This window comes from Trachurus japonicus, chromosome 6, assembly GCF_045865225.1.
Source record: "Trachurus japonicus isolate A0001 chromosome 6, Traja_1.0".
NCBI lineage: Eukaryota > Metazoa > Chordata > Actinopteri > Carangiformes > Carangidae > Trachurus > Trachurus japonicus.
The window spans coordinates 33,458,669-33,484,873 of record NC_140912.1 but is presented as its reverse complement, the minus strand read 5'-3'; the positions used below and the strand labels follow the sequence as shown (position 1 = coordinate 33,484,873).

The window sequence follows — 26,205 nt, the reverse complement described above, 5'->3', positions numbered from 1 at the left end:
AAACTCAGTCATTAGTGACTCCCCCTCATGCTGATGAATCATAAAACTACACAACAACCATTTAATATTCCTCCACACTGCTTGTCCACTGCAATCCAAGTGTCCTGAAGGGAGATAGTCCAGAGTTTACTGGAAACTACCTCATTTAGGACTGTTTAGGCTGTAAAAATGTCCTAAATGAGGTAGTTTCCAGTAAACTCTGGACTATCTCCCTTCAGGACACTTGGATTGCAGTGGACGAGCAGTGTGGAGGAATATTAAATGGTTGTTGTGTAGTTTTATGGACGTTTTTGTGTCGGTCCCTATTATTACTCTCATATAAAGTTGTGGTTGGACTAGGAACCGGCCTCCCGGGTCTCCAGATGCACTTTGAGGAATAAAAAACTACTCCGGAGTATTCATCAGCATGAGGGGGAGGCAATAATGACTGAGTTTCATTTTTTGGTGAACTATTCCTTTAAATGTAAACCAGAAGTTTATTCACACTAAACAATATAGACATAGACATAAAACAACACAAACAATAAATACAGACAATATAGACCACATAGACAAATACAAAACAATATGAAGTATACCTTAACAACATGACATACAACAAAATAACAAGACAAGACAGCTCCAACCAGGTTTCCATAATATAATAATATAATAATAATACCCATCCACAGATAATTCATTGACTCTACTATAACCACTATCTATATAATACTATAATACACTAACCCATACATTTATAATACCCATATATTTATATCAAGTACCTAATCACGATTAATGGAAGTTCATTTTTAAATAATATTCTTTTAGAGCTTTTTTGAAAGCATATATACTATTTAATTGTTTAATATAACTTGATAGTGAGTTCCATTCTTTCATTGCTCTGTAGATGACCTTGTTTCTGGTTGATATAGTTTTATGTAAAATAATAATAATAAAATTTTATGTAAAATAAAACAACCTTCAGCTGCGTGTCTCGTTAAATAATTGTGTGTATTGTGACTAAAAGAAAGTTTTTCATAGAAAATATATTATGGACTCTTTGTGGTTAAAACAGTTCTCAAAAAGCCCCTTCATCCTCCTCCTCCTCCTCCTCAGGGCTGCAGGGCGGCCGTGTGTTCTTCAACGCGGTGAAGGAGGGGGACCTGGTGATGCTGGCCTGTGAGGACGAGCAGGACCGGGTGCTGTGGGTCCAGGCCATGTACCGGGCCACGGGCCAGTCCTACAAACCGGTCCCGCCGCTGCAGAACAGGACCACCAACTGCAGAGGAGGACTCCAGAAACCTGCCTCGCCCATCAGTAGGTTCCTCCCACTTTTTATACATTCAAACCTTTATTTAAAAGAATAGTTCACCCAAAATTCAAATTTCTCATTACTCATTATCTCCTCCCCCTCATGTGGACTAAGGGCTGGGAGAAGTTTCAGAGTCCTCCGTGGATTCTCTGAGTTACAGGGGGTCTCGGCGTAGCAGTGCATGTCCATATGACGGTTGCAAATGGATACCAACTGTCTTCGTAACAAAAAGACACACCAAAAAACATCCAAATACCTCCATGCTGCTCGTATGTAATGTCCGTCTTGTATTGAAGCCCCGAAATGCAAAATTGTCCTTTTATAAAATTAAATAAGTCTATATTTCAAGCTTGTTTGTAGCGGAAGCTCCTCTTCCTGGTCCGTCCAAATCTCGCGAGATTTGCGCCGGCGTCGGTAATTGCACTGATGCCGGCGCAAATCGCAACAAACAAGCTTGAAATATAGACTTATTTAATTTTTTTCGGGACAATTTCGCATTTCAGGGCTTCAATACAAGACGGACATTACAGACGAGCAGCATGGAGGTATTTGGATGTTTTTTGGTGTGTCTTTTTGTTACGAAGACAGTTGGTATCCATTTGCAACTGTTATATGGACATGCACTGCTACACCGAGACCCCCTGTAACTCAGAGAAGCCACGGAGGACTCTGAAACTTCTCCCAGATTTCAATTTTGAGTGAACTATCCCTTTAAACAACGTGTTATGAGCTGAGGTGGCCGCTTGTTTTCAGCTTTCAACAGTCTGGACTCAGACTGCTTTTATTTTCACTCATGTCGATGGTTTCCAAAATAGTGAGGCCCCGGGGCCCACAGGTGCTGATTTGAATGATACTGCAATAATACACAAAAAATATGCATTAAAACCTCAACAAATAACTTAAAATGTCTAAATTCTAACCGTTTAAGACGAGGGCCGCCATGTTTTGATGTTGTCGTGACGTCAAGTCGGAAAGTCGGAGCTCTGACTAACTAGTTCCAGGGAGAATGGAGGCTCTCTGCCTTCCACCAAAAAAAACCAAAACCAACCTTGTAAGATCAGAGACTCCGACCCGGTGTCCCAGCTCTCGTCTCCATGGAAATTCAAGATTATCTTCTCACCTACTGATGGAAGCGCAGGCGAGGAATGGGAGGTGTACGACTTCCCTGCTGGTGGCTGTGGAATGGGCATGTACAACACAGTTGTACACACAAACACAAACGTTGGCTTGTTGGTTTATTTATGAACATGAAACTCTTGAAAACGTGCTCTCTGGTTGGCTGGATTTTCCCTTCAGGCTGCCGTACAAACATGGCGGCACTCTTTAAAGCAATTAAGACCCTTGTTATAAGGCTACGAACACCAAACAGATTTTATTTTACAGTATAGACCGAATCTCCGAATCTTGTTGTTTACATTCTACTTCCGGGTAGAAAACCAGCACGTAATTTGAATGAGATCAATAGTAACGAACGAGAGTTTAGCTATATGTCATATTTTTCACGCCCTATCACCGTTTAGACAAATCTGAAATGATTGAAGAAACATTACTATTTCTGTGTGTGTGATTTGTGTTGCTATGTGTTGTATTTATTCAGTTTGGGGGAATCACGGTGTCTAGAAAGCATCAGTGGCTCAGCTGACAGGGACAGCTAACGGTAGCTAAGCTAACGGCGGTAGCTAAGCTAACAGCAGGACGTCAGCTGTTAAAACCCTCCCGTTGTGGGACACGACATGAAACTACTCCAGTTAGCTCAGTCATGTTGGAACTCAGATATCCTCTGGAGAAAATATTTTTTCATGGACCGTTTATTGAGTCACTGAGTTATTAAAGTTAAACAGGTAGCTAACCGTTAGCCCGGCTAATCTATGATAACCATGACTAATTACAAAAACGTGCACACAGAAATAGTAATGTTTGTCCAGTCATTGGTTTTATAAACTTTACAAACATCAGATTAGTCTAAACGGTGATATAGTGACATGAAAAATTAGATAAATATAGCGAATCTCTCGTCCGTCACTATTGTTCTCATGCTGGTTTTCTACCCGGAAGTAGTTGTAAACAACAAGGAGATTCGTCCTATAGCGATTAAACACTTATACTAATAATTTTCATGGGTAGTAGATTCAGATTTTAACAATAAACCTTGACAATTATTACACACTGGACCTTTAGTTGTTTAAATGAAATCTGATTGGTGGTGACGTGGTTGTGGGAGTGGCCTAATGAGGAAGTCTCATCTCTCCTCTGTGGTTCCTTCCTTCATGTTGTTTCTATTTGTTGTTGAGGGTTTAAATGAGCCACAGACAAACAGCAGCAGGAACTCACCTCAACGTATCAGGAGCTTTGATTTGTTTGCAGTTTTGCACTGATTGGTTGGTGCGCACACACACACACACACACGCAGCAGGAGGCAGATGGAAGCAGGTCGGCATCGTGCAGGTTTCACAGCTGAGACAGAAAACACAGAAGAATAAGACGGATGTGATCAAGAGAAAACAACGACACAACAACACACACCGTCTCTTTTCTTATTCTCCTCCTTCACCTCTTCCTCTCATTCTTTCCATTTTCCTTTTGTCTCTTGTTCACTTCCATTCTTCTTCCTGTCTTTTAGTCTCTGTTTGTTTTCTAATAGTTTTCTCATTTACAACAGGAATTATGGGAATTTATGGGAATTAACTGGAAATCGGGGGTAATTTAAACATACAGTATCATATCCAAACATAAATGTAAATATTTAGTTTTGTCATAAAGAGACCTCCATGCAAAATAATACAAAAAAAAAAACATGAATAGCATAGATATTCAAGTGTACTTGCATTGTTTTAGCCAAGATTATGCTACAATGGTGAATGTGATGTACTGTAAAGCGCTTTGGGTATCGTTCAGGTATAGTAAAGCGCTATATAAATACAGACCATTTACCATTTACCATTTACCGTTTACAATATATTTTCCCCAACTATATTTAAATTCCCTGTTAAGGGCCAACCATCAATTTTGTAAATTTTGGATTTATTCCCATATATTTCCGTTAATTCCCATGCAAAGTTTCCAACTTTGAAAATTCCCGAAATTTTCCAACCCTACACGTCTTGTGTAACTGACATAATCCACACAGCTGATTTTTCCCCATTAGGAACGACGCACTGTTAGTTTAGCCACGCCCACAACAGATTTCATTTCAACTTTATACTGTAGTAGTAAAAAAAAACTAAAACAAAAGATGTTGTGTTCACTGACCTCAGTGTGCTGTAGTAAAATTTAAAAAACTACACTGCGGTGGCTTTAATTCAAAAATATATATTTTGAATGGCAGCAACCATTTTATTCTGCTCTGATGTCACACTTCTGACAAGCTGTAAAAATGCCACACAAAAAAACAAACAAACAGCTTTTATCAATAAACTATTTGAATATTCATAATTTAATTTGCTGATATTTATGTTGCGGCAGAAATCAGTGTAACAGTTGTTTTCAGATTTGGAATTTAATTGTTTAATTTCTAAATTTTGAACATAAATGAATATTTGCACTGCAAAAACTCAAAATCTTTCCAAGAATATTTGTCTTATTTCTTGTCAAAATGTATAATTTCTAGTCAAAACTAATCTCTTTCCACTTAAAATAAGACTCATCACCTAAACGTGATCTTGGTTTTAGATCATTTTCACTTGTTTCAAACAAATTTTCACTTGAAATAAGTAGATTTTTTTTAATATATATTTTTGGTAAGATTTTGAGTTTTTGCAGTGTATGTTGTTTAAAACTGTATCATGTCGCGTCAACACTGACATTTACACTGCAAAAACTCAAAATCTTTCCAAGAATATTTGTCTTATTTCTTGTCAAAATGTCTCATTTCCACTTAAAATAAGACTCATCACCAACATGTTTTTAGATAATTTTCACTTTAACAATAAGTAGAAAGTTTCTTCATGCTTGTAATAAAATCAGATTTTTCTACTTATTTCAAGTGAAAATATGCTTGCATGATGTAAAAAGTGTCTAAAAACAAACTACTTTTTATGTGACAAGTCTTATTTTGAGTATAATTTGATTTGTTTTGACTAGAAATAAGACAAAGATTTTGAGTTTTTACAGTGTAAAATCTAACATAACAATTTCTTGACATATACAAACTGTTGAATCAGCGTTAAAAACCATCAACAACAACAAACAGATTCCTAAAAACTCAATTTAATTTTTCCTTTTCACATATATCCATTTGTTCTTTCCTTCCATTAAACTTCTATAACGTCACGTCTTTGCTTCACCCTCCTCCTCCTCCTCCTCTTCATCTACAAATCATTTCATTTATCGTCTGCGTGAGTGAGGAGGTCGGCCGTGTGTGTGTGTGTGTGTGTGTGTGCCGGGCCCGGCCGTGCATTGTGACATGAAGAGCCTCACACTGGGAGCTGATTACAGCAGCATTTGTGTGATTTGGCGCCGGCCCCCGTTGTTGCCGCCACTCGTTAGCGTTTAATGGAAGAGACTGAAGAGTTAATGGCGAGAGGTGCTGACACGCTGTTTACAGGTGGAAATAGAAGGTGTCCCTGAAATAGCTCTTAACTGGGTGCTAAGTGCCGCTCGCACGTGTGTGTGTGTGTGTGTGTGTGTGTGTGTGTGTGTGTGTGTGTGTGTGTGTGTGTGTGTGTCTGTGTGTGTGTGTGGGGTAATGGCTTTGACAGAAACTAGTTCTGGCTTTAATAACGATCGTGTTGCTGAAGCTGCATCTTCTCTGCGCGTGTAGAAAGAAACAAACAAAGAAAGAAATGAGAGAGGCGGAGGTTAAATAACATTAATGATTGCATGTGTACACACTGACGCGCTGTTACACACACACACACACACACACGTATGCGGACAGGTCCTTTAACACTAACAGATTCCTCTTCCTCCTCCGTCTCCATCTCTCCGTCTTCTCGACTGCGTGGAAATTGTTTTGTGTTTTTTCTCAGACACAAACGATCTTTTCTTTCTTTCTTTCTCCATTTAAACGCCGGCGCCTCGCAGACAAACAGGTGAGACAATGATGTGAAAGCGGAGACACGCGGCGTCCGTCTCTTTGTGGACCGTCCTCTTCCTCCTCCTCCTCCTCTTCCTCCTCGGCAGCAGCAGCTTTGTGTCTTCGGATGCGTCTCGCAGCACAAAGACGGAGCGGCAGCAGCAGATCTGTATTGAGCGGCGGCGGCGGCGGAGAGGAGGAGATAATGGAGCTGTTTACATGTGGACGTGGTGTCAGCAGCCCATGGTTATTGTTGTTGTTGTTGTTGTTTCTCTGCTGAATGGACGTCGCTTTGTAAACTCTCTACAACACATCAACTCGTCCTCTTGTTCACCTCCTGCACATTCCTTATTGTCCACATCCATCTGGACTCAGCAGCCAGGAGACAAAGACAATAAAATAAATAAAAACCTACTCAGGGTTCTTACGGATCCTTAAAAAGTCTTAAAAGGCATTGAATTCATTAATCTAAAAACAAGGCCTTAATTGGCATTAAAATGTCTTTAAAATGTTAACACATGGTAAGTGGGATTTTATGGTTGTAATTGGTCTCAAATCTCAAAATAATTGGTAACATTCTGAACACACGCTAAATTTCTCACTCGAAGCCTCAACAAAAAAAACATCACTCTCAATCCTGTTGTTTTAAGCGAAAAAAAAAACCTGTATTTTAATGTTTTGTTGATGTAAATTCGCGGAATTGTTTTTGTGGAATTCTGGTTTGCATTGAAGAACTTCTTTCGCATAAAACTTGAGCAACATTAGTCCATCTATCGTTGACTTTCTCCAGTGACTTGAAACCTCAAACCACGATGGAAAAAATCACCAAAACCTGATTTTAAATGGAGGAACAAAGACAGGTAAGACACATTTTAAAAAAGTCTTAGGTATGAAAAAGTTTCCCGTGGCTGCAGCCTGAAGTCCCAGAAGGATTATGCAAATCAGATCGATGGCATATGGAAAAAGCAGAGGAGGTAAATACACTTCCCCTCCAGTCCAGTAGGTGGCGGAAGAAGAGGAGGAAGAAGAATTAACAACAGCAATGACGACATAAATTGCTTCATTCGAGGTGCATTAAAGCTTGAGGGTCCATCTATCTTTCGCTTTCTTCTGGGACTTGAACCACGACGATGGATCGACCAATCGGAAGTGTCCAGCACTGCAAACCACACCCCCAAAGTTCCTGAACCTTTGGGAAGAACTACAGTAACCCCCAGACCAGAGAGTATAAACTACGATGGAGCTGCTTAAACTAAGATCTCTGGTTCCTCTGGAGCTTCCTGGTTCCTGGGGAAAGTTTCTGAGGTCAGACTGAGGCTGATAAACAACTTTATTGAAAATATCTTCTACAGATGATACAGATTCATTCTTCTTTGAGGTTTTAATTATTTTATAGGATGTGCTGTGCTTTGCGATTCTCTCATCTGAAGGACAGAACCTCAGGACAGTGTATCCATGTTCTGCTGCAACTTATTCACTTGCACTTATAATAAAAACATGTGTCCATGTTGCTGTTAGTTTAGTTATGTTCAGAGTCGGGCCGTCAATCGAAATCAGTCAATCATGATGAACCACAAATAAATCACAACTTTATTATTATTATTATTCAAATATTTGTATTGATTTTCACATTATACACTCACAGTAGAACTCAATACCCCAAATAAATATATAAATAACAATAATGCAATAAATATTAATAGTAATAATAATGATAGTAAATAAACGAAAAATCAGGAAAATAAAACAGATACGTATGTTACTCAGTATCCACAAAGTAGTCATACATACACGCATACATATGTATGTACAATATACACACATTACTGCATATACAGAGTCATATATAAACGGGCTACACTATGTTGAGGGGAGTTCATCTTCAAAGTACGATGGTAATAGTTGCCAGACTTTATTATATCTATGGGTAGTGGTATTTAAGTTGTTCAAATCTAACTTTATTAAACATGAACCATAAACAATGACAAATATTGTCTCAAACGCCTCACAGCTCCAATCAAACACGATGTTAATGGTGGTGTTAAACCTGCAATTGATGCGTTATCGTCTTAGTAAGAACACAACTCAACGACACAGGTCTGATTATAATGATATGTTTTAATATCAGTTATATTTTATAGTTTTGAAATCAGAATGAAACCTGATGGAAGAAAAAGATGAAAAGGAACAAAGGAAGAATAAACTCAGACCCGGTAGATGTTTTTTTTTTCCTGTTCTCTGCAGTGAAATTGTGAAGAAAAGCACAAAGAGACAAGTGTGAGTTCACTAAAGAAACTCAGCAGACATCACTTCCTGTCTGTTGGCTGCAGCCGCCGGTTCAAGTAAACACCGGCGTCCAAACGACCCACTAACAAAGTCCAAACAAGTGGAAAGCGTCCAACCAACGCTGTGGGGACTTTTAGCTGCGACCTTTGACCCCAGATCCACTTCTATCTTCCCCGGCTGTGGACGCTTTGGTTTTTTTTTGGTTTTTTTGTTATTGGTGGATGTTTACACCTGTCAGTTGTGTTTTTGAAGAAGCAGGTGGTCAGTTTGACAGCGAGGAGACGCGTCCAAAAAACTGTCCTTTCGTCTTAACCTCTCGGGGTTTTCGGCGTGGCCCTTGAACGCAGCGCGGCAGCAGCTGAGGATGCGTTCAGGCGTTCAGGCGTTCAGGCGTTCAGGCGGCCGCTCCTCCTCTCAGCTCCTCGCAAAACTTTTCCCTGAGTTGCAGCAGCCGGAGCTCGGCCAGACGGAGCTGGATGGACTTGTCCGTCCTCATCTTCGTCTCGGCCGGCGCTGACATGGCCGCGGCCGCCGCGCTCTGACAGGCCGATCAGGTCGCATCGCTCAGCCCGGTGCACCTGAAACTGAACCTCCTCCTCCTCCTCCTCCTGCTCTTCGTCTGCATCAATAACCTGCCATCAGCGCGCTGCCACCACCTCTCAGAGCAGGATGTCACATGGATGTGACTGTTGCCGTGACGATACCGATGGAGCTCGGGCCAGATGGATATGGAGAGATGAAGCGCGGAAAACTGCCCTCACCACCCCCACCTCGACACACACACACACACACACACACACACACACACACACACACCTCAGCACTCAAACATCCTCACATATGTTATAAATATCTGTATCTCTATAAAGATCAAACACAACAGGAAACAGTATAAGTAGAAATAGAAATTTAAATTGAGATATTTTGCTTTTTATTCTGTAAATTCTTACTTTTTGTTTAAAACATGACATCTGCATTACCCAGCATTCAACTGCAGACAGACTGGTGCTGTGCTGTAGGTTAACGGCAACAACCACATGGACAAACAACACTTGACCTGCGTTAAATCTATAATAATCCATCTATATGGTATTAAATGGAATAAAGAGGCTCCATTGGCCTTGGAAATAAAGGTTAATAACAAGGAAACACCAACTGAGGAGTGAACATGTTGTGTTGATCACATGCGTAATAATGATGAAACAAGAAAAAATGCTGATTGACTCTTTTATGAAAACTACAAATCTGACTTTTTCTCAGTGTTTCCTCTACGTTCATGGGTGTTGTGTTGTGACGTGGCTACATGTCACGCTACATGATTGGTTGATGTGTTTATTCGCCGGCCGAAAGCCCAGAAAAATTGACAAAAATGATGTTGCATTTTCGCCGCGTAACATTTGCGGTCGGTGTGAACGGACTTGATGATGAAAACCAGAGTTTGAAAATGAATGAGTGAGTTATTCGCATGAAAAATACATCACCGGTGTGAAAGAGCCTTGAAGCTAACACTAGCTTCTTCCATGTGTTGTCCAGTAGTTTGTCAGCAGCAGGACACATCAAAGTGGAGGTTTCACAGCAGGAGTTAAACTTCTGTCCAAAAAAACAATGAAATTGTCTAATTAATTAATTAAACAGCAGGAAACACAGGAAGTGGAGCAGGCAAGTGTTCAACAACAGAAACAGTTTCCATGTTTCCATCCAAAGTGATTAGAATCTCTGAGAAATGAGAAATTAGAATCCTGTGTGTTTCCATTAAAAGTACGGACTTTGGTGAAAACTACAAACTCGTGCGAGTTTTCTAAGTCGCGCAAGTTTTCAGCAGGTTGGCATGGCAACCAGCCTGTAAACGCTTTACTGCCTTGCCGACCCGGACAGTGGATATGATATCACCGTGGAGAGAGAGAACTTCAAAGAACTTCAGAGAATGCTGATCTTGATGTTGTTTAATCAATGCTGAATTAAGTTAAGAAACTGCATTCGAACAATAGTGACGGACGAGAGTTTCACTGTACAGTATATCTCATTTTTCATGTCACTATATCACCGTTTAGACTAATCTGATGTTTGTAAAGTTTATAAAACCAATGATTGGACAAACAACACTATTTACGTGTGCACATTTTTGTAATTAGTCATGGTTATCATAGATTAGCCGGGCTAACGGTTAGCTACCTGTTTAACTTTAATAACTCAGTGACTCAATAAACGCTCCATGAAAAAATATTTTCTCCAGTGGATATCTGAGTTACAACATGACTGAGCTAACTGGAGTAGTTTCATGTCGTGTCCCACAACGGGAGGGTTTTAACAGCTGACGTCCTGCTGTTAGCTTAGCTACCGCCGTTAGCTTAACTACCGCCATTAGCTTAGCTACCGCCATTAGCTTAGCTACCGCCGTTAGCTGTCCCTGTCAGCTGAGCCACTGATGCTTTCTAGACACCGTGATTCCCCCAAACTGAATAAATACAACACATAGCAACACAAAACACACACACAGAAATAGTAATGTTTCTTCAATCATTTCAGATTTGTCTAAACGGTGATGGGGCGTGAAAAATATGATATATAGCTAAACTCTCGTTTCTTACTGATCTCATTCAAATTACGTGCTGGTTTTCTACCCGGAAGTAGAATGTAAACAACAAGGAGATTCGGTCTATAGTTAAACACATTAGAGTTTAGTGTGTTTTCTTGAACCAAACCAGGTTTTATGAGTTTATCAAAAACAAACCTTTGTGCTGAGAAACACACACACAAACACAAACACACATATATATACGTATATACTCTCACACACACTCTCACACCATCTGTGTAAGGAGCGGTGACATCCATCCATATTTTCTGTCACACACTCATTCACACACACCCCCTCCCTCACACACACACACACACACACAGCAGATAATAGCTGAAAGTTGGACTTGACACGGATCAACATCACTCCTCGCCGTCTGTCCCCCAATCAATACTCCCCCCACCCCTCCTCCCCCCCTCACCTCTTATTATCAGCACTAATCTATATCTCTTTGTCTCGTTTTCTTTAGAGTCGCCTCCTTTACTCCCTCTTTCTCTTTTCTCTCTCTTTTCTCTTTCTCCAAATTACATTAAAGGGACAATCCCCGTGTTTTGGAGGTAACAAAAATGACCTACATCGGAATTAGACAGAGGGAAAGCAGGCCACGGGAGCCAAAGGGCAACCGGAGAGGCAGGAAAAGTGGGAGAGTCAGAAGAAAAGAAGAAAAGGAGGAGAGGAGAGGAGCGTCGATTGGAAGTTGATTGTGGAGGTTTCACTTTTGCTGTCTTTTTTTTCTTTTCTTTATTTGGACAAAAGCGACAAAGACAGTGAAGAGGAGGTAGGAGGTTAGGGGGGGGGTCGGGGGGCTTGAAACACAAATGTCTGAGAGTCCTCGCGGGCTTCTCTCCATCCACACACAAAAAACAAAATGGCAGCGTTAATAAAAAAGCGATCACTAATGCTCGTCTCGGGCGCGAGGCCGCGGGCGTCGCAGGCGTGGAAACGGCGCCGGCATTCTTGGTCTCCTTTGTGGCGCCATGTGTCACGCTCAGAAACTTCCCATCCCGAAATGTCCCGGCAACAATAAAGGCGGAGTGGAGAGTGTGAGGCTTTTCTTTCGGCTCGGGCCATTAACAGGAAGAAGCTGAAAGGACTGGAAGTGAACCCAGCTTCTGCCTCTTCTGCTGCTTTTCTTCCTCCTTGTGTTTCTGTTTCTGACCCCGAAGCCTCGTTATCGCCGAGTGACGCTCCGGGCGCCGCAACCAGGAGGAGGAGAAGAGGAGGAAGAAGGAGTCTGGAGATCTTCTAAGATTTATACCAACAAAACGAGTTTCATTGACCGGTTTATTTAGTGTCTTAGAATACGAAATGATCAGGTTGATGCTCAGAAGTCTGTAAGGACGAACTGAAGTTGGGGTTTCTGTGGTGGAGGGTAGTTGGTTATACATTATGTCCTTTATTTCCTATACAAGTGTTTTAATGATGAAGAAGAAACAGACCAAACATCCCAGAAGTTAAAGATGTTCAACAGATCTTCTGTTGTCAGTGTATAAAACCTGAGGAACGACTCTGTTCAAACATCTCCTGTTACTTCACTTCTAAAATCGTCATTTCTTTCACAAAGGTTTTGACTCGTCGTTTTTAAACAGTTCACACGTCTTTACTTTGAGTCTTTGTTTCTGGTGTTGTTCATTACAGTTATTTATCTATTTGTCATGTGTTGGTTTTGTGAAACACTTTGTAATCTCTGATTTTGACAAGTGACGTATGATGGATGGATGGATGGACGGATAGACAGACAGATAGACAGACAGATAGACAGACAGACAGATAGATAGATAGATAGATAGACAGACAGACAGACAGACAGACAGACAGACAGACAGACAGACAGACAGACAGACAGACAGACAGACAGACAGACAGACAGACAGACAGACAGACAGACAGACAGACAGACAGACAGACAGACAGACAGACAGACAGACAGACTTTATTGATCCCAAGCTGGGAAATTACAGCATTACACACAGTGACAATAACAACACAAAGAATAAAAAGAACAACCTCTACATAATAAAACAGCTGTACAAAATATAAAATGTAATATAAAAATGTTTCTACAACAAATAAATAATAATCACATCTCAGCTCATAATCGTGTGATCAAACTTATCGTCACTTCACCATGTGATCACGTGATGCCCCGCGGCATTGTGGGAGAAAGTTTCAAATATGACGCCATATTTGAGACCAATGTAGGTAAAAAAAATAAATAATAAAAAATAAACATTTAAAAAGAAAATAATAAAGCAATTTCAAAAGGTAAAAAAAAACTCGGCTCTTCTCTGAAATTATAAAGTCACTTATTTACAAGAACAAACTTGAAAATTTATGAGAAAGAAACTCTCACAGTTTTCAGAGAAAAAACTCACAAATTAACGCAAAAAAACCCCCACAATTTCGCAAAAAAAGTTAGTTTTAAAAAAATCGCAATCCTTTCCAACTTTATCGTGTCAGAGACCCAAGTTTGTTTGTTTGTTTGTTTATTCAAACCTAAATTCAGAGTTTTTATCTTAAAGATGAACCCCCTCTCTCCCATTGGTTTTTATAATGTCCCTAACAGGCTTCCGTACTCCCAATAAACTCTCTCTGGTGTAAAGTCAGTTTCATCGTCCTCAGTTCAGTTCATTTTAGCCGCATTTCCTGTTTCACTTCACAACCGTCTGTTACACACACACGCACACACACACACACACACACACACACACACACACACACACACACAGCGACTTCTAATCGACCGGCCAATGAAACGACAGGTGAATCGCTCTGATGAGTCACTTCCTGTTTGTATAAAAGTCAAACGTCTCCGTCTCCGTCCTGCTGCCGTCGGCCCGTGTTGTTGTTGTTGTTGTTGTGGTTGTTGTGTTGTTGTGTTGTTTGGACTCTTGTGAGTCACTTCCAGTGTTGTTCCTCACGTCGGCCATGTTGGCGAGCGTTAGTGTGTCAGCTGAGAGCTCCGACTGCTTCACAAGGAGCTGCAGCCAAGAGAGGTGGGAACCATTAACCACAGCACACACACACACACTGCCAATGTGCTGCTATCTGTGTGTGTGTGTGTGTGTGTGTGTGTGTGTGTGTGTTTACACTCAGTGCTGAGCTCACACGGAGCCGTGAATGGTTGTGAGTCAGGACACGTTCATGTCTCACCTCTTTAGCTGCTGCTGGGATGTTTCACTGCTCTGGGATCTGACTGTCGTTTCTCCCTCCAGTTCACTACAGAAGATTTAATCAAACTTACAATAACTAACATTAACTAATATTTAAAACATTTTAAGGCAAAGCTATTTTATTTGTATAGCTCAGTTTGTCTCAAAGGGCTTTACATGGCATCATAACAACATCCTCTGTCCTTAGACCCTCACATCCACTGAGGAAAAACTCCATGGAAAACCCTTTTAACAGGGAAAAATCGTCTAACAGAAATCCTAAAAATCCATCTGCTATAGATACAGATAGATATAAATATAGATATTCAGTCTTTATTTCAGACCCAAGGGGATCCATATCACAATAAAAACACAATAAAAAAAGAGACAGAATAAGAATAAGAAAGAAAAATACTAAGTACAGAGCCTTCCCCACTGTTCAATGTCAGCCTACATACAAACATGTTCTGAAATGATTCACAGTCTGGATGAGAATCTGACAGAACTGCGTACAGAATTAATTAAGATAGAGACTTTATTGTACCCATTGAGTAAAATCACACTCAACACATACTAGTTTTTACATTATGTATATGAAATATTTAAAATAAATGTTTAAAAATCCCTTGTTATTATTAAAATGTATTTCTATTTTATTATTTCTCTTATTGTTCTAGTTGTATTGTGTGTTGTGTTCCTGCTGCTGAAACAGTCATTTAGTAGATCCTAGTAAACTATATCTTATCTTTATTTTTAATGATGATAATATTATTATTACACTTTATTTATAGCACTTTTCGAGAGTTACACAACAAGTTCAGTAAAGTAGGAGGAAGACAATTTGTTTGCTCAAGTTTTAAAAAGCATTAAAAAGCACACATCATATATTTACTCCATGTTGACACAATAAATATAAAATAAAGCTACAAGGAAAAGGAAAACAAACAGGAAGTCCATGTGTGTTGTAGAACCAGACCAACACAGTGCAGCTCACTCTCTAACCTCAATAAATCACTTCTGTGCTCTACCAACATGGGCTTTTATTGTGAAAAACTCCACAGCTGGAGATAAATCATCAACTTCCTGTTCCTCAAATCACGTTTTGGTAAAAATCTTGAAATTTTTTTCAGCTTTTCCTTGTTTCCCCCCCTGTGGTCCAGGTCTGGACCCGTCCCAGCGTCAGGGCGTAGAGGAGCTGATCTCCGCGGCGCCGAGCCGCTTCGACCACGCCGCCATGTTCACCGTCCTGCAGAAACACACGCTGCTGCACCGCATGAACGACTCCTTCTCCTGCCTGGTGAGTCTCACACACACACACACACACTCTGCACTACACTACCCACAATGCAGCTGGGCTTCAGGTGAGACCTCTACCACTAACCTCAATAAATCACTTCTGTGCTCTACGAAACCTGGGCTTTTATTGTGAAAAACTCCACACTTGGAAATAATTAATCATCAACTTCCTGTTCTTTAAATCACGTTTTGGTAAAAAATCTTTACATTTTTCAGGTTTTCCTCGTTTCTGAAATAGTTTTATTTATTTATTTCATTTCTTTATCTTCACTTCCTGTTTGTTCGGAGCTCGATGAACTGATTCACCAGGACGTGTTTCCATCTGGAGCCGTGATTGGTCGATTAGTTCACAAAGCTTCAGCATCTTTCAGACCAAAAGCCACTTACCAGGTTTATTGATACCAATACCTTTATTGATTCTGCTTATCAGCCCCATTCTTTATTGATTAGCTGAACAAAACCTAAGATTTAGTTTTTATTTGATTTGAGCTGAAAAACACAAAACAAAACTCAAACAACTTTGGTCATTTTGAAATATACTGTAGGGTATATTTATTTATAATATAATATATATTTCCTGTCATTCCATCAATCAATCAATAACAATAAAGACAAATAAATAAACTGAACTGACAACTCAAAGCAGAGGATAAAGGATGAGAGTCACTCAACCCCCCTCCCTCCCTGGGTGTTTGAGCCTGGGGGGCTCTCACACTGATTGAGGGGATAAACGCTCTAATCAATACTTTAGAAATAGGAACATGACCCTTATGGACCAACTGCTGGGCTGGATGAATGGAGGAGGAGGAGGAGGAGGAGGAGGAGGAGAGGGGGGGGGGGTGAAACCTAAATAAGTGAGGGGGTGGGAGGAGGAGGAGGAGGGGGGGGTGGATGAAGGTTTTTGTGTTGAAGAAGAAGCAGGAAGCTCAGACGGAGAAGGTTTTACTCACATTTACTTCATGTTGTAGCTGCAACATCTGGATCTTCTACTTCTCCACATGTTCTCCACATCATCGAGATGAATCTGAATAAACCTCTTAACTCATTTCATTTCATTTTCATTTATTGAGATCTTCATTAGCTTTGGCTAAGGCCATCGCTATTCTTCCTGGAGTCTACCTTCACCACAGATTAACTATCCATTGCAGTAGATAATTACAGAAACACATCACACCATAAACACAATAACAACATCCATAACCACAACAACTCACAACGATCTACAAGACAAAACAAGACAAAACAAGAAAACAAAAACAATACAAACAACATATACATATTACTGGACCTTATTCATTTCCACAGTGTAGCTATTAACCATAGTAGTGAAATAGTCAGATGTTTAACAACATACAGTACGTTCCTCATGATTACATTAACTTACAGAAACAGCACCAATACACAAGCAGACTGAAGATATTTCAAGTAAATCAGACAAACACTAACTGACTAACTCATTAGACGTTGAAGTGGTGGAACGACCAACACATGAGACAGAGTTGTGGTGATGAATCTTCACTCTTCACTCTTCACTCTCTGACTTGAAAAAGTTCTTGAGACAGAAATTCGACCCCAAGTGGACACACCCAACCCCCCTCACCCCTCTGACCCCCCCGACCCCCCGCCCCTTAAAAAGAAACCAGGCTTGTGCTGTTTCCATCGCTGACACTGGGGGGCGACAGAGAGGTTTTTGTGTTTCAGTGTTTTTTTCTAACTGAGCTGTGAAACACTGAGCTCATGTGGACACAACCACAGGAAGTCACATGATCTTCTCCTGTTGGTGGGAAAAAATGATATATATATATACACACATATACTATATGTATGTGTATATACAGTATATATAGATATAGATATTAATATATAGATAGATACTGTCAACTTGTTGACTTGAATCATGATGGTAAACCTTCAGATCCAAACTTCTCTGTGGAGCTTCAGGATCAGAAGAAATAAAGTTCAATAGACTGATTAGAAGAGGAGTGTTTCTGTAGATAGATTGATAGATTTACTTTATTGATCTTCAAGGAAATTCATCGTCCTCAGCATCCCATAATGACCATAAGTTTTTAAAAGAGATAGAGAGACAGTAATAAACTGAAACAGTACAATTTCTCTCCACACCGTTCACAGTGATGTAAGTGTGGATTTACAGCCACTCTGGTCTGAGAGGATCTGATGGATCAATGATCCTGATCAGAGTCTCAGGGATGAGAGCTGATGACCAGGTCAACTCCAAACTGTCTGTTTCCATGTAGAAGTGACTTCCTATTTCTACTGGTTTATATCGATTTGACTCAGAGTTTCCTGCAGTTATTGATTTTCAAACAGTAAAATGTTGAATCTCCAAGTTTTTGGACCATATTGGAGGAAACATGAGAAACATCAGCTGATTGATCGGTATCAGATCAGTCCATTCATCTAGAATCTGTCGAGTTTGTTTTTCCTCTTTTTGATTAAATGAATCAGACTCTGATCTGATAAACTAAAGACAAACAAGACTTAGGACTGAAATGAAAACCCTTAAAACTTGGAAACTGGTTCTAGCTGTGTTTCCATTTTCAGGTCATCTCTTTCTTCAGTATTGGTGTTTTTACATATTTTTCTCAGAATCCACCCAATGATAAATAGAAATCTTCCATACTTGTTCCATTTCCACCCATTTAAACCTGGAGTTGCTCCTTGTTCGGGGTTAAATGCTCCTGGATCGGACTCGACCCTCTCAGGACGAGTCGCCTCCTCCCGACATGTGTTCTTGTCTCTTTCTTTTTAAAACAACTCCAAACAGGAGGAGATGTTCACCACGGTGACATCTGTGCCTCTTTCAGTTCCCTACCTGCCTCACCAGGACTCCTTCCAGCTCTGCAATTAGACCGGTCCATTCACGCCGCCTCCTCCAGCTTTTCTCTCCTCGGCCTTTTGTGAAAACTCTTTGGGCTTTGTGTTTCCAACCTGAGCCTCCTTTTCACCCGGCGCTCGGAGAAAAGGCCGGTGCCTCGGCGTTGGGGGGGCGGAGGGGGCGGGGACGGGGGGGGGGGACATCTGTTGAGAAGTGGCTTGGATTCATGTCATAGACGAGGTCATATTTTATTCACAAAGAGTTGAACCCAACAACAACAACAGTAATTCGGCAGAGATTTGGTTTGTAGCTGGAGGCCCCGAGTCCTGAGAGCTGGAGGGACCGACCCAGGGACTCAGGGACCCACGGACCCATGGACCGACTGAAGCTGCTGATCCTGGTCCAGGTCCAGGTCCAGGTCCAGGTCCAGGTCCAGGTCCACATGAAACAGGTCCTAGAATTAGTCCCATCCAAAGACTTGGTGCAGGTTTGAGAAGAAAGCACTAGAGAGCAACAAAGATTCAGGTTGATTTCACCTGGTGAAGGTCTGATGAAGTCCAAAATGGATCTGTTTAAAAGTCAAAGTTTAATCTGTCAATTAAATCAATTAAAAATCTTGTCGTTACCTAAAGTAGGAAAGAGACAGAAATGTTCAAGAAAGTCTTCAAGAGTTTACAACAATAAGACACAGAATGTTGTTGTTGGAGGTTATACAACCCTGGACGTCCAGGTTTATCAGACACCTGAGACACAACATCTGATCAGGGATTAAACAGTGGGCACACAACATCATAATATATCAATGTGACTTAAAGAGGAACTCTGCAAGATTCACACCTTAATTCCTTAATTCCACCCGAGCGTCTCTTGGCTGAAAACCAACCTCAACATGGACTGCTTTACAACACTACGACACAACCACGCCCCCCTAATCCGTAATCTATTGTTCATGTTGCCCACCTCAGTCGACATGGCTCCATGGATTCCCTTCTCACCGGCATCGTTGGAAACAAATACACATGGCCGAGAGGGGAGGGGAGAGAGTTAGCTGTGAGTTTTAATGGCAGTGAAAATATGAACTCTGAAAGTGTAAAAACAACCAAATAGGACCGGACTTGCATTGGTCCCCTTTAATGTGTATTTAAATGGCTCCATGTTGGGTTTCTCCCAAAGCTTCATTAACTCAACTTTAACTCGTTCTTATAAAACCTTAAAGCTGTGTTTATTGATTTCTTTATTAAACCGAAGGAAGCAGCGTTCACACACTGTCTACAAACATTTCATATATCAATCACTGAATTATTGATAATTGATTGTGAACTTTATTTATATTTAAATATTAAAACCCAACATGTTTTATTTAATGTTTATTCTACTGTTATTTTAGACACGTTAACCTCCACATCCTCCTGAAACTAACTTCTGGATCTCCACTAGGAATTAGGCAAGGCAGTTTTATTTGTATAGCCCATTTTTACCAACAGTTTGTCTCAAAGGTCTTTACACAGCAACAACATCCTCAATTGAGGAAAAACTCTGAAGGAAAACCAGGAGGAAGCTCAGGATGAGCAACAGGACGGGCAGACGGGACATAGATGTTGTTACAGACAAGAACAAATGCTTTACAACATGGAATATGGGGAAACATGGCAGTGAAATGGGTCAGTGAAGGAGATCTGATGAAGGCAGCAGAATAAAGTAGAATAGAATAACTCTGTCTGTGTTTAGATAACGTGGCTCCGACCAGTAGACGATAATAAAATCTTGAACTCCTCAGTCAGCGACATGTTGGATCAGCAGCGCTCGGCCTTCGCTGCAGCTGAAGCAGAAGTGACGGGTCATTGGATCATGGAGACGGAGCTGTGAGACGGACTCAGTATTTACTTCACCTTCAGTCTCGAGACCTTGAATCCTCCTCGTCTTCGTCTTCGTCTTCGTCCTTCAGGCTTTTGATGCTTTTGAAGGACGCGGTGGACTCAGGTGTCCTCGTCCTGCCTGAGCGTCCTGCCGTCACATTAACTTCCAGCGGAGCTCCACCGCCACACGCTCTAATATAATTACTGAGATCTATGCGTGTGCACGGTGCAGACGACTCAGGCTGCTTTCAATCTGAAGCTTCCCTGTGATCCGGTCCTGTTGCTGCTAATTAGAGGAATCTGCAGAGGAGGAGGAGGAGGAGGAGGAGGGACAGTGTTCACATGGAGATGAACCTTTAACCTCGAAGGAAAACGTCCAAAGAGAAAAAAAAAAAAACCTTTGGAGAGATTTAGATGAATATTTGTGTTTTACATCTTAATACATGTAATTAATGAAGTGATTGTCTGAGGTGAGAAACTTAGGAGGCGTGTTACAGCCAAAATTACATTATATATAAAAAACAAAACAAAGATATTGAGTAAATAGAGTGAGAACAGGAGGATTTTGGTTTGAATTTTGTTTTTTAAGAATGAAAATCGTCCAAATATTGAGATTAAACTTGATTGTCAGAGATTAAAGTCAACATTCTAGGACGATATCTTAAAGCTGTAATGACTGACTCTACAAAAAGTCTAAAATATGTAGATGAGCTGATGAAAAGAACTTCACAACAAAGAAACTCTTTATTTTTTAAGTCGTCAATTTACACCAACACTCCTTTAAGAGTCGACTGATAATGTGAGTTTTTACAACAATATGTCACTTTCAATTCTTTAAATCTACTAATTTAGTTGTTGCTATGTTGCTAACGTTAGCATCATCAGCCGTTTGCTGCAACACTTTCCGATAGCGAGTCAGAGTTGGTGTTAGATTTATTACAACCTCTTGACCTGGAAACACGACAGTAGCTGCTTGTTTCCTGATGGAAAAAAAACAAACAAAGTTTAAATTAGTGCCGTGAGACTTTATCGTTGTTACTGTGAAATAAACAATTAACCCTTCACAGGCTCAGATCGCTGCTGCTTAGTTGTCAAAACCACAGAAAAAAACGAAAGCAGAGTCACAAAGGTTTTCAATAATGGAGGAGGTTTAATTGGAGAATATTAAATATAGGTCAACCTGCTGATTGTATACAAACAAATGCAATAAGAAAATATGCAGGAATATTTCCCACAGACGTGTAATGATCTATGTTCAGCTTCGTATTTGCTGCTGAATACTTTGATGTTATTTTCTGTAAGTGAAGGATAACTCAGCTTTGTAACAATATTCCAGCAGGATGTGTGTTAGTGATTAGCAGCCACCACCTGCTCGCGCCCCGAAAAAACTCAGATCTCTCAGAGTTTTTCAGGTTTGAACCACAAACAGGAATGTTTTTATATCTAAACTCACTCCTGTTTAATAAATGAGCTTGTGGAAATAGAACAGTCGGCTAAATGCTGGTGGCGACTCTCTCGCTGTGAAGGCCACGAGGCCGATTGGACCAGGAAGTGGTTTCTGGAGCCAAAACCAGTCCAGACGACCTCCTCCTCTTCATCCTCCTCCTCCTCCTCTCTGTGAGGCGTTTGAGGTCCAAGCTGAGGTGTTTCACGCTGTGTTCACTTTTTAATTTTAATTTCTGTTGGGTTGTGTTGCTGTGCGGTGGACTGCAGCGCTCTGACACGGCGGAGCGGTGGCGGCGGCTGATGGCTGACGGCTGACGGAGGAGCTAACGAGGCAGTCGGCTCGTTAGCCACTAATTGAGCGGTCAGCGCCAAGACTGGAGTTCGCCATCTGTTTGTCACAGAGGAACATCTTGTCGCTTCGCGCCCGTCAGCAGGGCCGCTCTCTCTCCCGCTCCGTGGTGTGATATTAATAGCTCAAGCTCACAGACGGAGAGAAGGAAGGAGAGAAAGAAACTGGAGAGAGACGGCAGATAAACTGAGGAGTGGAGGGAGGAGGAGGAGGAGGAGGAGGAGGAGGAAGGAGACAGTAAAAGGCCTTCACAGGATGCATGTGCCAGGTCCAGTTAACCCCGACAGGCAGCTCCAGTCCTGGAAACCATGTCGTCTTAATTTGACGTCCAGAAATGATCCAGTTGAACAATTTTTTTTTTTTTTTTTTGAAGTGAAAACGTCGTCCAATCAGCAGCTCATCTGAAGTGGTGACAGGAAGCCAGAGTTCAAATCCTTCACCTAAAAACTAAACTTAGATCCAACATCTAACATCAGTGTTTTCAAAAAGTCGCTTTTTGGCAGAATATATTAAAACTGGAACCAGATAAGGTTTGTATCAGCCATCAGCCACTTTGCAACTTCATCAATGTCCAATCATTGATTATTTTCCTCTACCAGATAAATAACGACTTTAATTCACATTCCTGCAGCTTCATTTAAAAACTCAGTGAGATACAGAAGTTTAAAGTGACTGAGTGAAGATATTCAGTTAAATCAATGACTACATGAAGTTGTTCTTAATCTTCTGAACATCTTTGACCTGGAAATATCTTAGAGTCCACACAAAACGACTGCACAGAAAGAAAGAGAACCTCCAACATGGATAACTTTATACATTGTTTGTCCCTAAATCTCAGATACAACACAAACACACCTTAACCAACCAGAACACACCTTAACCAACCCAAACCACTGGACCATCCCAAACCTAAACGTACCTTAACCAACCCAAACACAATTTACCAACCCAAAACACTGGACCAACCCAAACAAACCTGACCAACCCAAACAGACTTTAACCAACCAAAACACACCTGACCAACCAAAACGACCTTAACCAACCCAAACACACATGACCAGCAACCCAAACATATCTTAACCAACCCAAACCACTGGACCAACCCAAATAAATCTGACCAACTCAAACCCAAACGACCTTAACCAACCGTTTCAGACAGTTCATGGATAAAAAGTTAATATTTTTGCAAATGACGAGCTGAATGAATCAATTTATGAATGATGAATACTGTATAAACATTAGCAACCTGACATTCAATCTCACCACGGTTTACTACAATTTTACATCACGCTGTATGACATCTCTATGGAGACGGACACATCTTTCACTATCACTGAGGACAGTCTGAACCAGTTTGATGAACAGACAGACAGAAAATAAAGTGTTTTTATGTGAATTCTGCTCAGACTTACTGTAACTACATCTGATTTATGACTCATTGTTTAACTGGTGAAATATAATTCAATTGTAAATGTATCAAATAATCTAGTCTAGTCTTAAAAACAACTCATGTCTGTGATTCTTCAATAATTCATCTAGTCTGTTAGCGACACAGCAGCACAATTATCCAGATTAAACAGAAATGAATCCAAAGAACGTGAACTAGTTTTTTTTTTATCCTTGAATGTAATTAAATATTTTTTCAAATGAGCATGATCCAGTTTGTTTTCATCTGTACGAACAGAACTTTAAATCTCATCGTTCTTTCCTTCTGTCAGGATTTACACAGCAGCAGCTTTTCTACTCTAAATCTGTCATCTTCTCGTACAAACAGTTTTTTTTCCCGTCTCAGAATCAGACACAGAAGGGGAAAAAAACAACAAAGTCTCTGAGGAGAAAGTGAAACTGTTTCTGTGCTGCAGCTCGTCTTCGTCTCGTCTCCTGGGTCGACTGTTGCCGGGCGGAAAGCCACGGCTGTCAGGAGGCAGGAGGACACTTCAGTGTGTGTGTGTGTGTGTGTGTGTCAGCTCAGTGGAGGTGCTAATTTGTTAATGTTTCTTCCGTGAGGAATCTTAATTAGCGTTGTAAGTTTCATGCCTAATTTAGTGATTACGTGCAGGATGAATGAACTAATGAAGATCTCAGGGTGCTGCAGTCGCTGCATCGCTCCAGTCCTTCTTCACCTCCTCGCTGTGGGTTTTTTTTGTGTGCGTGTTGTTTTTTTTGTGTTTTTTTTTACTAGTGAATTAATAGTTGAAGCCTTAACCTTTACAGTCTCTGTTTAATTGTGATAAAGTATTGAGGATTTCTGTTGAGTTTGTGGAGCCAGAGGTAACGGAGGCTGTTCACACCTTCACCGTGGAGACGGGAAGCTGCCAAGCACCACGTGACCATGACGACGTTCAGCTAATATCCTGCTGAAACAAAGATAAAACTGTTTTTATTTAACTCTGATGATGGTGATCGTCTCCTCACAGGAAGTCACATTTAACAAAAGTGAATTTCCTTCAGTCGCACTGATCTGGATGTTTTTAAAACTAATTTCTTTCAGGTTTTTTTAAGAACTGAGTATAAAATTAGAGCGGATGTAGAGCTGTCTGTCACCATTATGAAAGTTTAGTAGACTATTAATTGCCATAAAAATAATTGTGATTAACGATTTGATTGTCTTTTCCTGATCATTTTATGCCACTATTATAATATAAACCTAAACATAGTTTAATAACACACAGAAGAGCCATTTATTGGCTTTACAACTAAATCATGACGCTAATGTTAATAGATGACATTAAAAGAGGACCAGTCAAACAAAATGTGCAAAATGACGAGGAAATAGTGATGAAATATGACATTTATGTTATTTTCATTCATTTATACAAATGAATTTGTATAAAAGCAAAGCAATTTTACTGATTTTAGGAAGTAACTGCGGTCAGGCGATGATGTCATAATTGGGAGCGGCCTAAACTGGTTTAAGTTCAAATCACAGAACAAAAAACAAAGGTTTAAGTGTTTCTGTCTCTAATGAGCTCTTGGTTTTGTCGTTCTCTCTCTCTCTCTCTCTGGTCTCTGTTCAGGGCTGGTTCAGTCCGGGTCAGGTCTTCGTCCTGGACGAGTACTGCGCCCGCTACGGCGTGCGCGGCTGCCACCGCCACCTGAGCTACCTGAGGGACCTGATGGACTACTCAGAGAACAACGCGCTGGTCGACCCCACGCTGCTGCACTACAGCTACGCCTTCTGTGTGTCGCACGTCCACGGCAACAGGTACAGAATACATTTACTGTAAAACGATAAGATTTAATTTATTGTCCTGCTGAGGGAAACTCATCCTGGACTCAGTAACCGCATCATAAACCAACAATAACAACAGACAAGACATCAGCAGCCGCATCACAACAACAATTCCACATAACACATGTAATTGTACATATCCCATAACATTACATATATAACACATTCACAACAAAAAACACACACACACTAAAAGCCACCATAATAAAAGCACTAAACATCTGTTTGCATCCACACCCTTTCAAAATAATGTTCCTGTCTTTACAGCACATTTTATATCACTATAATACTATAAACTGACCAGACAAACTGTCCTTGTGCCATTTTCTTTTTCGCCAATAAATAACAGTGTAAAACTCAACAGTAACATCAACGTGGTCACTCAAGATAATCTACAAATCTTGACTGAGAGCAGCAGTAGTAGCAGAAAACTGTATTTATCTTTATATTCTACATTAATACTTCATTAATTCATAGTTTGTCATTTGTTCAGCTTAGTCTCTTGTAACACACATTGGCTGATAATCAATAATATCAGATATATTACAATATATATTGTCACATATAATATTTGCTGGTCACTGTGTTTTTTTCTCCATCTCGACAAATATAAAACTTCAAAACTGCTCTTTAATGGCAACATCACTTATGTCTGAAAGTTAATGTATAATAATATATAATTATATATTATTAATAAAATAAAAGACCTGAAATATAAATTATAGCATCATACGATATTGTAAATTACAACATTTGGAAATGACATAAACCTGTGAAGCTCAAACTACATCTTATATAAATAATAATAATGATTTATCTATTTAAAGAAATGTTCATTACTATTATTAGATATGTATTGAACA

General features: G+C 40.3%; 1 protein-coding gene across 6 annotated transcripts in view; it reads left to right on the top strand.

The window, feature by feature from the left end:
* Positions 1 to 26,205, top strand: part of cadps2 (Ca++-dependent secretion activator 2) — a 242,284-nt gene that overhangs the window by 132,886 nt on the left and 83,193 nt on the right. For all 6 annotated transcript variants that reach the window (XM_085780267.1, XM_085780266.1, XM_085780265.1 and 3 more), the window contains exons 11-13: positions 1,099 to 1,299; positions 15,485 to 15,621; positions 25,128 to 25,315. In XM_085780267.1, the coding sequence (XP_085636393.1) occupies positions 1,099 to 1,299; positions 15,485 to 15,621; positions 25,128 to 25,315 (526 nt within the window). The remainder of the gene's footprint in view (positions 1 to 1,098; positions 1,300 to 15,484; positions 15,622 to 25,127; positions 25,316 to 26,205) is intronic.